Source organism: Pongo pygmaeus, chromosome 1, assembly GCF_028885625.2.
Source record: "Pongo pygmaeus isolate AG05252 chromosome 1, NHGRI_mPonPyg2-v2.0_pri, whole genome shotgun sequence".
In the NCBI taxonomy this organism is placed as follows: domain Eukaryota; kingdom Metazoa; phylum Chordata; class Mammalia; order Primates; family Hominidae; genus Pongo; species Pongo pygmaeus.
The window spans coordinates 195,870,477-195,887,244 of NC_072373.2; the positions used below are offsets into that span (position 1 = coordinate 195,870,477).

General features: G+C 47.1%; 1 protein-coding gene across 7 annotated transcripts; it reads left to right on the forward strand.

The window, feature by feature from the left end:
- The first annotated feature begins 5,047 nt into the window (after positions 1-5,047).
- On the forward strand, positions 5,048-11,336 carry SMIM12 (small integral membrane protein 12). 7 transcript variants are annotated; one of them, XM_054496880.2, is made up of 3 exons: positions 5,070-6,050; positions 7,567-7,677; positions 8,891-11,336. In XM_054496880.2, exons 1-3 carry the CDS (start codon positions 5,807-5,809, stop codon positions 9,172-9,174), a joined length of 639 nt encoding a protein of 212 aa, XP_054352855.1. In that variant the 5' UTR covers positions 5,070-5,806; the 3' UTR covers positions 9,175-11,336. The 7 variants fall into 7 exon arrangements, with proteins under 7 accessions (XP_063522228.1, XP_054352872.1, XP_054352856.1 ...); XM_063666158.1 differs by having other exon boundaries at positions 5,048-7,677; XM_054496897.2 differs by lacking the exon at positions 7,567-7,677 and having other exon boundaries at positions 5,052-5,183.
- The last annotated feature ends 5,432 nt before the right edge of the window (positions 11,337-16,768 follow it).

Consider the following 16,768-nt stretch of genomic DNA (forward strand, 5'->3'; position numbering starts at 1 on the left):
TTGAGTGGTCAGTGTGGGTCAGGCAAGGGGTGAGTGCTTTACATGAATGTGGCTGGTCCTTACAATAGAAGAGAAAGCCAAAGCTCAGGGCAGGTTACACGACCTGTCTGAGGTCACAGGACTTAAATGTGGTGGACCCAGGTCTAATGCCAAATCATGAGCTTATAGCTTTGCAGGCTTCTTAGACCAGAGAGGGCTGATGGCAGTCTCCATCCAGAAAGCCCCTTGCCACTCCTTGAGCAGTCCTTTGGGTTGGTGTGTCACCTCCAGGCAGGAGGAAAAGCCTTCAGGATTGGCTGCTTTTCTGGGCCACACTGGGTCAGCTAATTCTTCTCATTCATTTATTCAGCAGACATTTATCACTTTCAGGCGCCACAGGAATAGCCCTGAACAAGATGTAGTTTCTACCCTTAATGGAGCTTATGGTCATATGGGAAAAACAGACAAATAAGCAAGCAGTTAAAATACAGGAGTGAGTGCCAGAAAGATGATTAGAGATTAGCTGCTGAAGGAGGGCCAGGGCTGGGAAGAATGTTCCAAGATCAGGGAACAGCTGTGCAAAGGCTTGGAAGAGGAAGAGACATTGGGAGCACAGAGACTTGATTATATCAGTGTTTGGGTCTCACTGAGGCAGTTGGCCTGGGTCTTGTGGGCTGTAGGGAGCCATAGAAGGGTTTTGAACAGAGGAGTGGCATGAACGTTTTATAGACTGGATTGGTAGACAACTTCGGAAAAGCAAGAGATGGTCCACATACACACATGAACCTGGAAGGTGAGGAGGGCTGTAATGTGATCTGAATTCCCAAAAGCAGTCAGTTTGGAGGTGATCCCATACAGACTCCTGGGCCTGGTCCAAGACTTAGTGAATAGACTCTGCCCTCGAATAAGGTTTTAACAAGTGCTTCACAAGATTCTGAGCAGCCAGCTTTGGGAAAACTTAAATTGGATGACTGTCCAAAGGTCTCCAGTAGAAGGGATGGGTCAGTTTACCTCTCTGAGATTGTTTTATCATCTCTAAAATTGGGGGCATGGGTGAGGTTTGAACTCAGAGCAATGCTGTAAAACAGATATTGTTTTCACCCCCATTTACAGATGAGGAAACGAGCTTGGAGAGGTTTAAACAGCTTACCTCAAACCATGAAGCCAGGAAGTGGCTGAGTCTGAGTTTAACCTTTACATTTATACAGCATTTTATGGGTCTGTGACTTTATTCATAGAGTTTTCTATGTCTGGTGTGGATGAGTCTCCTTTGGTTCTTGTGGCCTAGGTAGTTATGCTGAGCCCCATAGATAGTGAAAGATTAGGTCCAGTCCTTTTGCTTGAGTTGCTTACAGTCTGGCCATGGCCAGCATATAAACAGAAAGTTATGGTGCAAAGGGAGACCTGTTCTCCCAGAGGGGCCAAGGGATTGAGAGGAGAGAGCCTCTAGCAACCGGGGTGTTTTAGTCCATTTTGTGCTGCTATAACAGAATACCACAGACTGGGTAACTTATAATGAACAGGTATTTATTGGCTCACAGTTCTGGGTGCTGGGGAATTCAGTGTCAAGGTGCTGGCAACTTGTGAGGGCCTTCTTCCTGTGTCATCCCATGGCAGGTGAGAGGGCAAGAGAGGGCTAGAGGGAGTTGAACTTGCCCTTTTATAAGGGCATCAATCCACCCATGAGAGTGCAGCCCTCATGGCCTAATAACCTCTTAAAGGTCCCACCTCTTAATACTTACAATGACAAATTTCAGTGTAAGTTTTGGAAGGTACAACCATAGCACAGGCAGTCTGGGAAAGCCTTCTGCCTTGTGAGTTGGATCTTGCAGGATGAATTAGCATTTTGTAGTCAAGGAAGAGAAGGGAGAAATTCATTTCCGGCCAAGGGACCAACCTGGGCAAAGCCATGGAAGCACATGTGTGTTGGGAATGAAAGCATAGGCTGGAGAGGGTGACCGGTTATGGTGGCTGTGGAGGGCGTGGAGGAGATACGGCCAGAAGGGACCCATAGAGTTGGGGGTGGGGGGCTAAGATGGAAACCTCATAATTTTATTTGAAAGATAAAACTACGGCCAAAAGAAAGGAAATGGACTGGAGGGGGCAACAAGACAGCAGGGAGACCATTCAGGGAACTGCTAAAGTGGTCCAGGTAAGAGATAATGATGTTGACTTTGAGAGACATTTAGGAGGCATACGTGCCGTAAGCTGGATCTGGAGAATAATGCAAAGATGGGACACCTTGAAGGTGTCACTCAGATTTCTGGCTTAATGAATAATGCCACGAATGGACATAGGACATTACAGAAGGAGCAATACAGTTGGGAAATACTTAACATGTCAATAACCATTTACTGAGCACTGAGAAGGTGCAAACTACTATGCCAAGCACTTTATACACATTTAGGTGATTTAATACTCACAGCAACCCTAGGAGTGGGTACTATTATTGTCTTTTTTTAAAAACAAAGAGTGTAAATAGCTTTTCTGAGATAAGCAGACAAGAGTCAGGATTTGAACCCATGGCTATCTGATTTCTAAGTGTATGCTCCTGAGCCCCTCAGCAATTCTGCTTGAGGGAACTGCTAGCCATGACTCAAGACTCAGCTCAAGGCCTGGTTCCTCTAGGGAGCCTTCCCTGAATCTTCCTGGCTGGGCTGAAGATCCTCCTCTGTGCTGCGTGTGTATACTTCTGTCATCACATTTCTTACATTCTATTGACATTTTGTAGACCCATCTGTTTCTTTAGTCAGAGAACTCTGGAGGCAGGTTGGTCCCAGTCATTTTTGCATCCCCGATGCCTAGCACATGATTGGCTGACCAAATGCCAGCTACTCTGGGCAGTTCTGTTCCCTTCTCCTCTCCACATATTCAGTTAGTGAACAGGTTCTGCTAACAATGGTCTCCTAAATATTTATTTGTACTGTTGGGGCTCAGAAAGCGATACCCCAAAGACTGGCACTTTGACATGCTGAAAGGCCTTCGAAGCTGCCTCAGAATCAAGGTCCCTCTAACCTTCTCTCCCAAGTATAGGGAGGCACTCTCTCTAGAATTTCCTAATCTGATCAAGAAAACGTCTTTCCAAAAGAAACAAAATTGCCTTCCTCCCCTCTCCGAAATCTCATCTATCTCAGAAAAGAAGACTGAGGAAGGCAACTACACCTGGATGGATTTTTCACAAGATGATGCCTGCTTCTCGGGCTCATTCAAATTCTAAAGAGAATCATTTACGAGTTAATTTCTGTCCATTTTTTCGCCCTAAGAATCATCTGTTGCCCTCAGAAGAATTGTCTATATTCTCCATCTCTCCCCTTCCCCTATGAAAAAGAGTGTATACGCTTCTGTACCCCATTGGGTTATTGGGTAATCGTTCTCCTGTGACCCTTCCCTTCCCACCCCCTTGCCCCCTGCCCCGTGCTATGCACGTTAAAATAAAATTTTGTATGTCTTTTCTCCTATTAATCTGCCTTTTGTCAGTTGATTTTCAGTGAACCTTGGCCCCTACAATACTGTTCCCTTTTCTCCATCTTCACTGCCAGTGCTTAGCTTTGAGCTGTTTGAGATAATAGAGGAAGGGTGTCTAATGTGATAAGCAGTCTATGTATGAGGCTTCCTCTGGAGGTGACCCTTAAGCTTGAAAATTGTGCCAGAGCACAATCTGGCATAGTAAAGAAAGGTGGGAAGGGCACTACATGGCCAGGCATGGTGGCTCATGCCTGTAATCCCAGCACTTTGGGAGGCTGAGGCGGGCAGATTGCTTGAGCTCAGGAGTCCGAGACCAGCCTGAGCAACATGGTGAAACCCAGTCTCTACAAAAAGTACAAAAATTAGCCAGGCCTGGTGGTGTGCATCTGTGGTCCCAGCTACTCAGAAGGCTGAAGCGGGAGGATCACTTGAGCCCAGGAGGTTGAGGCTGCAGTGAGCTATGATTGTGCCACTGCACTCCAGCCTGGGCGACAGAGCGAGATATTGTTTAAAAAAAAAAAAAAAAAAAAAAAAAAAAAAAGCGGCCAGGCGCAGTGGCTCATGCCCGTAATCCCAGCACTTTGGGAGGCCGATGCAGGCGGATCACCTGAGGTCGGGAGTTCGAGACCAGCCTCACCGACATGGAGAAACCCCTTCTCTATTAAAAATACAAAATTAGCCGGGCGTGGTGGCACATGCCTGTGATCCCAGCTACTCGGGAGGCTGAGGCAGGGGAATCGCTTGAACCTGGGAGGTGGAGGTTGCGGTGAGCCGAGATCACGCCATTGCACTCCAGCCCGGGCAACAAGAGTGAAACTGAAAAAAAAAAAAAAAAAGGTGGGAAGGTAGATGAAAAAGCATCAATAAGGCACCGAGGTATGAAACAGTGTGGTCTGCCGGGTTTAGTATGTGCGAGCAAAATAAATAGGCAGGCTGAGATTAGTGGGATGAGGGTGGGAAGGGCCTTGTGGGAGCATTAACAAGCTTGAGCTTTGGGACTTTTCTGTATATGATGAAATTGATGTCTGTATAGGGTACAGTGGGGACACAGAGGAGGAAGTGAATACTTGTACCCAAGAGGTCATGTAAGACTTAGGTTTTACTATATTTGAATTATTTTTACACTAACAATAGCCACATTTATTTCCCTGCTGGCTGTGTGCCTGCCACAGTACTTTAAAAATATTATCTCATCCAACTCTCACACCATCCTTGCGAAATGGGTGTTATTACCTCTACACAGAAGGGGAAGGGAAGCTCAGACAGGTTAATAATGTTCCCAAGGTCACTAGAAAGCTAGCCCGGATCCCAAGAGGTCTTAAAGCACTAAATTATAATCTTCTAAGAAGAGCTTCTTGAGGTCAGGGATCATGTCTTTTGTTTTTGCGTGCCCAGACCTAGGTCTTAGAAGACGCCTAATAAACATCAGTTGAAAACAATGACTGGATGATCTTTCACTTTTTCCACGCAGAAAGCACGTGGCGACATCACTGAGAAACCTCCCGGCCAACAGAGGGCGCGACGTCCATTTCAGCGCAGTGGGGCCCAGTTGCGGACGCCTAGCTTCCTTTCGTCTTCTGGCTAAAGTTCAGCCAATCCCTGCGCTCCGAGAGAGCCGGCGGCCAGTGGGCAGGGTCACAGGGCAAGGTCCCGCGGGTCGCTGGGAGCGGCGACTTCCGTGCTCCCGGCGAGCGGGCGGAGAGCGGGGGCCGCACTGGGGAGTGTGGGCTGGGCCGCAGGTGAGCGCGCGGTCCCGGCGAGCAGGTCGAGTCAGCCCAGGCCAGCAACCTTTGAGTTACGGGAGGAGTGATCGCTAGGGTCCACCCCGGTCCCGGCCAGATCTGCCAGCCCCACTCTCTGGCGGGTGATCTGGTGCCAAGTCTGGGAGCCCAGGTAGCCCTCCGCAGACAGGGCTTCTCGGCACCTCAATGAGGACGGACAATGATGAGGCCGTGAATGAGGTGGGCTAGGGACAGGGGACCGGGAGCCTCACAGAAGGGAGAAGGGTAGCCATTTGGATGGACCCTCACCTCACTTGCGCTCCCATTCCTGGACTGCGCTCGAGTGACTGTCAGGGTTAATTCTTCCGCCTTCTCAGGCTTCCTGTGTCCTTGTTAGCAGTTCTTGAATTTCGGACTACGGCTTCTGGCCTCGTTGGGCCTCCGGGCCCCCGCACTGGGGCAGGTTTCCCAGCAGCCCAGTTGACCTTTACCGGATGCTTTTGGCAGACGTCCTCCATGCCGGGCTGGAAATATGCGTCACAGTGTTTTTCAGACACTTTTGCCTCTTTCATTGTGATACCCTGCCTGGGGACGACTATGATGGAGTCTTTAGGTTTTTGTAATCAGCAAAGGCATCTGTTATGCTCCTGCCACCTTTTCGGGGAGAGTGGGTGGAGGATGTTGTGATTTTACACCAGGGAGTTGTTTGGGCTGTCATTCATTCGTTCAGCAGACCTTTTTTGGGCACTCTGCCAGGCAGGGTGGGAGAGGTGCCTGGATGGATAGGGCATAATTGGGCCAGACAGACATGGTTCTTAGCCTTTTGGAGCTTAAAGTGTCTTGAGAAACGCAGACAGGGTAAGCCAGCATCGTGCCTGACACAAAGTAAGTGGTTATAAGTGTCGAATAAAGGAATGAATTGACTTATTTGGGAATGATTAGAATGTGAGCAGGACGGTAGCGAGAGACTTTATGCTGCATGTGAGAGATAGTTGTGAACTCATGCTCGATATGTTTTGAGACAGGTTTGGAAATCTGAACGGACCGTTGATATTTAGGGAAGCATTTACTTATACAGAGGACTTGCTTTAAAGGTGGAAGTAAAATGGAGAAGTATTAGGTTTGGGATTCTTCGGAGGTGCCTCTTTTAACTATTACTGTGTCTCTGAATTTCACAAATCCCTGAGTACAGTCTCAGAGTTTGGGAAAAGGAAAGCTCTTCTAGGTAATGAAATGCCAGGCTGATGGGAAAAAACTGTAGGAAGCTCTCCCTAAGTCCAGGATTTGGACAGAAACCGTATACCTCTGCGGTGTGTTCTTCCCACTAGAAAGAATGTAGGCTTTGAAATTGGAGAGGCCTGGGTTCAAAATCAGTGGCTCTATCACTTCTAGTGATCTTGGATAAGTTAACATAATGTCTGTGAGCCTTTGTGGCCTTAACAAGAGTCTGGGCTAATAATTCCTACATCATAGAGGTGTTATGAAGATCAAATGATGATTAGTGTGTAAATTGTCATCATAGTGCCTGGTGCTAAGACGATAAGGGGTGGGAGTCTTGGAGATGCTGCAATTTTTTTTTTTTTTTTAATTTCATGATGCTGCCTTATTGCAGGGGTCCTCAACCCCCTGGGCCACAGACCGGTGGTGGTCTTCAGCTCATTAGAAACTGGGCTGCACAGCAGGAGGTGAGCGGTGGGCGAGCTGGCAAGCATTACCGCCTGAGCTCCACCTTCTGATAGATCAGCAGCGGCATTAGATTCTCACAGGAGTGCAAACCCTATTGTGAACTGCGCATGCGAGAGATCTAGGTTGTGTGCTCCTTATGAGAATCTAATGCCTGATGATCTGAGCTGGAACAGTTTCATCCCGAAACCATCCCTCTCTAACCCCCATCCGTGGAAAAATTGTCTTCCATGAAACTGGTCCCTGGTGCCAAATATAGATTGGGGACCGCTGCCTTATAGTGTTACGTCCAGAGAACACTGGGATTCCTTCAAAGAGAATTGGAACCAAAGAGAGAGGGGGAGAATCATCTTATCCTTGGTGAGGTTTCGATTGTTCACTTTAGATCAGAGATAGTAGTGTTGGAGAAATACCTACGGGGGCATAAACAGAAAGATCTTTTAGTGGATACTGTTGGGCAAGTCTCTTAACCCTCTGATAGTGGGTTATGTATCTACCTCATATGGTGGACATGAGGATTGAGACGGTGAGTGTATATGAAGCACCTAGCCCAAGGCCTGGCATGTAAGTGTTCAATAAATGGTAGCTGTGTTATTATAACTGTGAATGATCTTTGATAATTGATAATGGTAATAATCATTTGAGATGGAATTGGCCATTAGAGTGATCCAATTTGTGTGTTTTTACATTACTTTGGTATTGCCCTACTTCATTTCAGGAGGCCCTGAGGCCATTCCACTCCGCTACCCGCCCCACCCTGCCCCACCCCGCCCCCCGGGCTTGTACAGTGGTTTTTCACAGAAAATCTTCAAGTTCTGCGGTATCCAGAGTATGTATAATGATTTGTGATATTTTCAGGAGCTTTTTATGTAAATACGAAGGTATGGGTTTGGTGGAAGATAGGATTTTTTTTTTTTCTTGAGATGGAGTTTCGTTCTGCCGCCCAGGCTGGAGTGCAGTGGCTTGATCTTAGCTCACTGCAACCTCCGCCTCCCAGGTTCAAGTGATTCTCCTGCCTCAGCCTCCTGAGTAATGGGGATTACAAGCCTCCCAAAGTTCTGGGATTACAGATGTGAGCCACTGTCTTTAGCCAAGATAGGATATTTTGAAAGTGGTTTAGTCAGCAGATTTGTAAAGTATAGGTTTGTCCCATTGTTAGAAAAGCCAGGTTCAGAATAAGATAAAACCATTATCTATTTACCTAAAATCCAGAATAATTAGGTAATGCATTATGTATTTGACTGTTTAAATATGCTCGTTATGCTTTACATGAGGAAAAGGAACGACTTTTCATATCGTGCAGCCAGGAGATTGATCGTAGAATTGTGCGTCATGGGGAAAAGGTGGCTGGCTGTGCTCATGGAGAAATCTCATAGAGCAGAGAAAGGCATCTTTTTCCCTTCTTGAAATGTTGGCAGACTAGGTCCTGGGGTCAACAATAGGCTTGAAGCTCTATTAGGTTAAGGCTCAGAGGTCCTCTTGTGGGGGACATTGTCATATATTGGTGCACACTTGTCAAAGAGTACAGTCCATAAAATGGAGAGCCTTCCTTCTTCCCTAACAATGGAATCTTTTGAAATTTCCTAGATTATATCAGGGATCCACCTCTCACATTGCTCTGCACGGGGGTGGGTGCTCAGTAAATTGTGCCAGGCTGGCCAGGTGTGGTGGCTCACGCCTGTAATTCCAGCACTTTGGGAGGCCAAGGTGGGTGAATCACGAGGTCAAGAGTTCAAGACCAGCCTGACCAACATGGTGAAACCCTGTCTCTACTAAAAAAATACAAAAATTAGCTGTAATCCCAGTTACTTGGGAGGCTGAGGCAGATAATTGCTTGAACCTGGGAGGTGGAGGGTGCGGTGAGCTGAGATCGCACCACTGCACTCCAGCCTGGGCGACAGAGCAAGACTCTGTCTCAAAAAAAAAAAAAAAAAAAAAAAATTGTGCCATGCTGCCTGGTAAGTGGAGAGCCCTAGTGGGTTGCTCTTATTTGGTGGGAGATGATGCTGGGTTCTCTAATGCTGCCTTATGCTCTTCCGCAGATGTCATGTGGCCTGTGTTTTGGACCGTGGTTCGTACCTATGCTCCTTATGTCACATTCCCTGTTGCCTTCGTGGTCGGGGCTGTGGGCTACCACCTGGAATGGTTCATCAGGGGAAAGGACCCCCAGCCCGTGGAGGAGGAAAAGAGCATCTCAGAGCGCCGGGAGGATCGCAAGCTGGATGAGCTTCTAGGCAAGGACCACACGCAGGTGGTGAGCCTTAAGGACAAGCTAGAATTTGCCCCGAAAGCTGTGCTGAACAGAAACCGCCCAGAGAAGAATTAATGGAGGACACAGGGCCCTATGGTCCTACTGTGGGCGGTGACTTGTCCTGCTACCATGTTGACAGAGCCCCAGAACCCACATCTGATTGGCTTTGTTGCTTATTCTGGCCCCTCCCACACCACACAGCCACACAAATACTGGCTGCTCCTTGATGGCCAGGCAGACCCAGCAGCAGCCGGGGGGCCAGTGAAGAGGAAGGCCGCATCTGTTGTGTGGTGGCCACAAGCACTCAGGCATCTGAGTTTACTGGTGCACTGCTGGGAGAAGAGTTAAGAGATGAACATTGGCTGTCAATCTCTGTGGACAGGCGGTTTGGCCTCTAGTGGGAATGGCTGGGATTTGGGCGTTGCCTTTAGGAGGGATACCTGCATGTCTAGTTCCAGTCTGCACTGGAAAGAATTCAAATATGCACCTGGCTCCCTTCACTATTTTGCCCTATCCTTTGTGCTCATTCTTACTGAAATCTGTCTTGTCAGCTCAGGAATGGGACTCCCCCGGGAAGGAAAGCATTTTTCTGTTCTGGGAAGCCCAGACTGTTCACTTTGGGGCAGGGACGAATATGTGCCTCGTGAATTTGCTTGAAAACAGTCACCGTCTTCTACCCCCATCACTGTATAGTGAAAAACCTGATTAAAGTGGTATCTGAGAACCATAATGATCGAATCTTATCATCCAGATGGTATTTGGGGGTCTTCTTAGGAGTTAGGCAAGTACAGGCATTTTAGAGCAGGATAACATTGGTATTAAAGCGTGCCAAAGAGCCCTGGAAACTGCTTTACTAGTGCGGTTCCACTGAACCCTGGAGGCGCAGATTCCCAGGAACCTTTTTACCATTATTACAACTGGCTGTAGCACCTTCAAGTCTAAATGGAAGTAGACCTCACATACGCACACATAGATGCCTTTCCCTATAAAAGTATATACGCACATTCAAGAAAATTTGGTAGGGATTTTAAAAAGGTCACCCATGTTCCCAGCTCGTTAATAACAACCATTAACATTTTGTTGTCTTTTACTAATTCTCTGCATAGGTTTTAAAGATAGTTATCATTACTGTACATTTAATTTTATATACTTTTCTCACTATTATCATTTTTCCACTTTATATGGTCATCATAATTGGTTTTTTGGAGACAGGGTCTCACTGTCACACAGGCTGGAGTGCAGTACAATCACGGCTCAGTGCAACCTTGACCTCCTGGGCTCAAGTGATCCTCCCACTTCAGCTCCTCAAGTAGATGGGACTACAAGAGTATGCCACTATGCCCAGCTAATTTTAAAATTTTTTTGTAAAACCAGGTCTCACTATGTTGCCCAGGCTGGTCTCAAACTCCTGGGCTCAAGTGATCCTCCGGCCTTGGCCTGTAGTTTCTTTTTTTTTTGGAGATGGAATTTCATTCTGTCACCCAGACTGGAATGCAGTGGCGTGATCTTGGCTCACTGCAACCTCTGCCTCCTGGGTTCAAGCGATTCTCCTACCTCAGCTCCCTAAGTAGCTGGGATTACAGGCGTGTGCCATCATGCCTGGCTAGTTTTTGTGTTTTTAGTAAAGACAGGGGTTTCACCATCTTGGCCAGGCTGGTCTCGAGCTCCTGACCTCAAGCGATCCCGTCTGCCTTGGCCTCCCAAAGTGCTGGGATTACAGGTGTGAGGCACCATGCTTGGCGGTCTGTAGTTTTTTTTGTTGTTGTTGTTTTAAATATGGAGTCTCGCTGTATTGCCCAGGCTGGAGTGCAGTGGCGTGATCATGGCTCACTGCAACCTCCACCTCTTGGGTTCAAGCGATTCTCCTGCCTCAGCCTCCTGAGTAGCTGGGATTACAGGTGCGTGCCACCACGCCCGGCTAATTTTTGTATTTTTAGTAGAGACAGGGTTTCACCATGTTGGTCAGGCTGGTCTCAAACTTCTGACCTTGTGATCTGCCCTCCTTGGCCTCCTAAAGTGCTGGGATTACAGGCAAGAGCCACCGTGCCTGGCTGTAGTTGTTTTTAATAGCAACGTAATTGTCTATCAAGTGGGAGTATGGCATAAGTTTATCCTGGACAATTTCCATATTGCTGGACATTTGAATTATTTCTGGTTGTTCACTCATTTAGATACTGCAATGAATATCTTATATGAAGCTTTTCCTGCGTTTTGGAATAAACAGTAAAAATAGTAAATGTCATTTTGGATGAAATGGGATAAATGAGCAGTTTTGAGGATCTCATGCATAACACCAAATGTCTTTCCAAAAGGGCTCTAGGAGTTTCTACTAAATGTTACCACTTAAGACGTTGCTGGTAAGGCTGTGAGGGGAGTGAAAGCAGAGGGCAGGAAGAAGCATAAGAAGCTGTTGCCTCTTGAAGCCGACTGATGTTTAACTAAAGTCAGCAAAGGGCAGTGAGCATTTGGTGAATTAATCTGCCTCTAAAAGGGAGTGGGTATTGGCCCTGCTTCTTAGGTTCTCTCTCCTGAGGCCTGATGGTGTTCACAGGTGGGTGAGGGTGGAGTTCCTGAACAGTTAGAGGTGCCAGCTGTGAAGAGGTGCCAGCTGGAGGTGCCTTCCAGGACCTGGTGGTGACCTGAGAGGAGGGAGCAGGTCGAGTCGTTGGCTTCTTCTAGGTCCCTGAGGCCTAGTGGGAATGTGGAAATGAGCTGCTGTTGCTTCCCAGGGAACAAATCCGATGGAACTTGGGGAGAGACTGTCAGCTACCAAGTAAGGAGATTTCTGGTTCTGGCTGCAGGTTCTGGCTGATGAGCAGGCCTCATCGGCACACCAGTGCTGCCACCCTATGGCAGTCCTGGGCATTACCAAGCCTGCAATCACTTCCCTGGGCTAAACCAAACACTGGTGCTGACAGAGGTCAGGTGACAAATGAGCCACCACGCTGGCAGAAAGTACAGACCTGCCGAAAGGGGGCAGTGGCCACTCACCTTCCAATCTGCTGCTCATCCAGTGGTACTAGATTTTTGAATTTTTCTAAAAGATGTTCTAAGAGCTCCAGAGGGGGTTAAAAAAAAAAATTGAAAAGACGCTAGAAATTCAGGGTTTTTTTGGTGTGTGTAACCTTCTGATTTTTAAATGTTGATAATTCATTATACAAAATTCTAAGCATGCTATCATACCCGTGGGGTTAATTTGACCCAGTGGCTGCCAGTTTGTGACCTCTCAAACTGCCCCCTCCTTCTGATGACACCTAAGAAATATGGTTTTTTTTTTTTTTTTTTTTGGTGATCTAACAACTTGTTACAAATATTAGATCCCAGAATTGGTTTCCCTCAAAACACTTTTGGGCATCCTGTACAAAGGCAGCTTAATAACCTAAGAAAAATGTGAGGATGGAAAGCCTACAGAAATAATAGCAAACACATTTCCCATGGACATTTTTGAATTTTCAGATCTTTTAAAATATCCCTGTCACCGCCCGTTGGCCTCCACTCGGTGTCTGGTCGAGAGAGCCCTATCTTTGGGAATACAGGTGGCTCCCTTCTTCCAGTCTCACTTTGATTGTGCCCCCTTTTAAATTCTTTCCTTTCCAAGGGCACGTCGTCACTGAATTTCTTCCTCTAGCAAGTCTATTAGTATTCTCAGCTAGATCTTTCTTTCCCACAGGCTGGCTGAAAGCAGCCATTGCGGTGGCTGTAAGATAGTATATGTGTTCTTGCCTCTGCTCAGGTGACATTAGATAGCAAGGTTTATGTGGATGTGGGTATAGACAGGTCAGGGTTGCTGGGATGAACCAAGGTGCAGACCGGTTTTCTTCCATGCTTGCGGATTCACCTTGGAGGCATGTGACCCTCTTTTTGACTGGCCTTCCGGTCACAGTTCACTGAAACACACGAGTGAGTGGACGTGCTTGGGGCTTTTTGCTCCCCCCCTTCCCCCCGTCTCTTCCCAGCCCGGTGATGGTGGTGGCTTTAGTATAGGGTCCTGTCCGAGCATGGCAGGAATCACTTCTCTCCCTGCAGCAGTTCAGTGTCTGGTGCTTTTCCACTCTTTCTAGACCCTTTCCTGTGCCTGTTGCTGTGTTAGCACAAGTCGGCTGGGCAGCTGCCAGAACAAGCCTGCCAGGGAGCCTTTTGACTCTGGTCAGCTCCCCAGGGCTCCAGGCTGGTGGGACTGCCGCTGAATGAAACATCATGGAATTAGCCTTGCCAAAGTCTGGGTTGGGAGCCAGGCAGTGAAAATGTAAAAGCCCCTCCGTCTTGCCTCACTTTTCCTTTTCTATTTTGCTTTAGATCTCTAAGTACTTGTAGGGTAGGGAGCCAGGGCAGTGTAGCAGAGGAAAAATAAAGTGAATTCTAGAGTCCGACAGACTTGAGTTATGAATACTGCCTCAACAATTAACTGGATGGCCTTGGGCAAGTCACTTAGCCCTTCTGAACCTCAATATCCTCACCTGTAAAATAGGGGTAAGAATTTTTGTTGGGTTGTGAGGATGAGGTAATTATGTAAGGTTCTTAGCATAGTGACTATGCTAAGAACTTTACATACATTGTCACAGACTATGCTAAAACTTTACATACATTACCTCATCCTCACAACAACCAGTAGGTACTCAGTAAATGTTAGCAGCTTTAATTGTATTGCAGGAAGAACCTACGTTTCCTGCAATAGTTGTGTGTATCCTTGTGACCCTGGTGAGGTGGGGATCTAGGGGAGAGAGCAGCCTTGGCTGAGGGACAGCAGGGACCCTCATAGACCTGGTGGTTGAGAGCTGCCTAGAAATATTTCACAGAAAGAACTGGCTTGCATAAGAACCAAGAAGCACAAGCTGGTCAGGAGATTGCAGGCTTCACACCTGCCTTAGTGGTAGTTCCATCAGTGCAGTCTGCAAAGTCAGAGGGAAGCAGATTGGCCAGAATGCCCAGGAGGTCACAGATCAGGAGAATTGGGAGAGGAAAGGGCCTTGGACTTGGAGGCAAGAGATCTGAGTGGTGACCTGGGGTGTGCCGCTTCACCTCTACTGGCCTTGGTTTCCCTGCGAAATGGGGAACGTGTTCCCTGCTGATCGTGTGAAAAGAGTGAGAAAACCAGTTTAGAGTGCTCTGAAAACATGCAAGTGCTAGATATTACAGACCAGTAAAACCTCCTTTATCTAGTTGGGATGGCAGCCAGTCTGAATAAAATACAAATACATGTGCTATTATTTCTTTCCTGTACACAGCCTATTTTATAGTATTTGCTAAGTAGAAGTCTTTAGGGGAATCAGTTTGAAGAGTGAAGAGTCATTAGTAACTGGCGTATCAGTTTTCATCCTGTTCCAGCAGTGCCTCTGGTACTTAAAAAACAGTTTATTCTTTTTGAATTAAACTTGTTAACATCAATTATCTGTTAATCAGATCCTTTTTACATAATACAAAAGTAAACCCTGGTTTTGTTTTTTGTTAAAAAATGCCAAATGGGCCCTTCTAATTATTCAGATTTAAAAAAATCTTTACTAGCGCCCCAGCAGGGGCAGCTTTTCCATCTAGAAGAATCCAAAGTCCTTAGGGCCCTTATTCCCTCTCTCACTGCCTAGTTTCTTCACTTCCGACTCCCGCTGCAATTCCATTTCTGCTTCTCTGAGCCTAAGCTGCTAAGTGCAGCTGGAGTAATTTGCATAACCATCTCGCCCGGCCCTCTTCCTTCATGGGTTGTGGACGCAACAGAGTCTGCAACACTTCAAGGTAATCTTTTTTTTTTTGAGATGGAGTCTCGCTTTGTCACCCAGGCTGGAGTGCAGTGACACGATCTCGGCTCACTGCAAGCTCCGCCTCCCGGGTTCATGCCATTCTCCTGCCTCAGCCTCCCGAGTAGCTGGGACTACAGGTGCCCGCCACCATGCCTGGCTAATTTTTTGTATTTTTTTAGTAGAGTTGGCGTTTCACCGTGTTAGCCAGGATGGTCTCGATCTCCTGACCTTGTGATCTGCCCGCCTCGGCCTCCCAAAGTGCTGGGATTACAGGTGTGAGCCACCGTGCCCGGCCAAGGTAATCTTTTTTTAATCCAAGCTCCTCGAGGCTCCCAACCCCATCCCTGTGCCCTTTGTTGCTCTTTACTGCTTGCTCTCTGCCTCCACCAATACAGTGGTGAGGGCATTTTGGTTCAAAGTCTTTGTAATTGCAAATCTTATATACTGGTCATATTGTCGCTTTTTGCAGTACACAACATTCTCTTCATGGGATTCTCCCTTGACATCACCACATCTCAGTTTCCTTTTCCAGCTCTCCTGCCCCTGTTCCCTCCTGTTCTAATGTGTTTTTCCAGCTTCCTTCTTGCCTCTGTTTTCTTGCTGGACAGTCTTAGCTTCATCTGTGGCTTCACCCACCCAGTGGCAATGACTCTCAAATGTGTATCTCTAGTTCTGAATTTCCCCCTAAGTTCTAGATCATTATCCAAAACAGCATACCACCCATCTCTGTCTAGATTTACCATATAATATAATGGTTGAAATGTTGGCCTGGGTTTGAAGCCTAACTCTGTAATCTAGCTGTGTGACTAGAGAAGTTATTTAAATTTTCTGATCATCTGTAAAATGGGGCTAATTCTGCCTACTTCACAGAGTGGTGACATTGACATAATGTTTACGTTTATAAGACACCTAGTGCAGTGTCTGGCAGAGTCTCTTCCCTCTGTCCTGTTGTTCAGGTTGTTTTTGATCTTGCTCCTCCTCCCTCCCATGGATTCCATCCCTCAGCCGTGGTGGCCACTTCTACATCTGAAATCCATCCTTTGTTTTCCGCCTTACTCCCCTGCTTTTGGTCCTCTTCATTCCTTGCCTAAGCTTTTGGTCTCTTCCTGAAAATTCTCCCCATTTCTGCCAGCATTTTCTTTCTAAAGACCTTCCTGGCTCCTCGCCTACAGGAAACAAATGAAAGGCGCTTGCATGTCATGCAAGCTCTTTCACCATCGTGCCCCCGCCCACCTCCTTAGCTTCATCTCTCATTGTTCCCCATGATAAAACCTAGTTTTTGCCACATCTTGAATATGTTATGCCCATTTAAACTTTTGAGACCTCTATGTGCCCTACACATCGTGCCTCCCTGGTACTTCCCTCACTGGCTGCCTGGTAACTAGCAAACTCCTAGTTACACTATAGGATTTAGCATGCGGGGCCACCTGCAGTTTTCTTAAGCACAGATTGTCTTTCCTGCTCCGCCTCTCTAGCCCTGTGTTCATTCTTCCACTGCAAGAATGTTGTTACAAGGCACTGGGATTGGTGTGTGTCTGTATCCCCCCTAGACTGTGAGTTCCTTGAGGGCAGGGACCAATTCTTACTCCTCTGCCCCTTGCAGAGTGCCTCACAAATCATTGTCAATAAATGTTGAATGAATTAAGAGGTCCTGGAGTGTGATTCTGGGATGGAGCAAGTACTGGGGCTGGGTGTGGGGACAGGTCTCTTAGAAGGATAGGGAGCAGGGCTGCCAGGTGTGTGCTTTGAGGTGCCTGGCAGCTTAGAGCTAATGGCAGCTGTGTTTTGCTACAGCGTTACCTTCCCCAAGGCTGGTAATGGGATGAACCAAAAGAAACTACTGACTTAATTTTCTAGGGGACTGGGGCTTGGGCAGAAGGCTGCATTTTCCTCCTGGGTAGGACCTGGATCAGGATAGCCCATGATGAATTTGACCC

Coding starts and splice junctions, on each gene's coding strand:
- SMIM12 (XM_054496880.2), top strand. CDS start 5,807: ATGCTCCTGCCACCTTTTCGGGGAGAGTGGGTGGAGGATGTTGTGATT. Junction 6,051..7,566: donor AGCATCGTGCCTGACACAAA/GTAAGTGGTTAT, acceptor ACTTCATTTCAG/GAGGCCCTGAGGCCATTCCA. Junction 7,678..8,890: donor CAAGTTCTGCGGTATCCAGA/GTATGTATAATG, acceptor GCTCTTCCGCAG/ATGTCATGTGGCCTGTGTTT.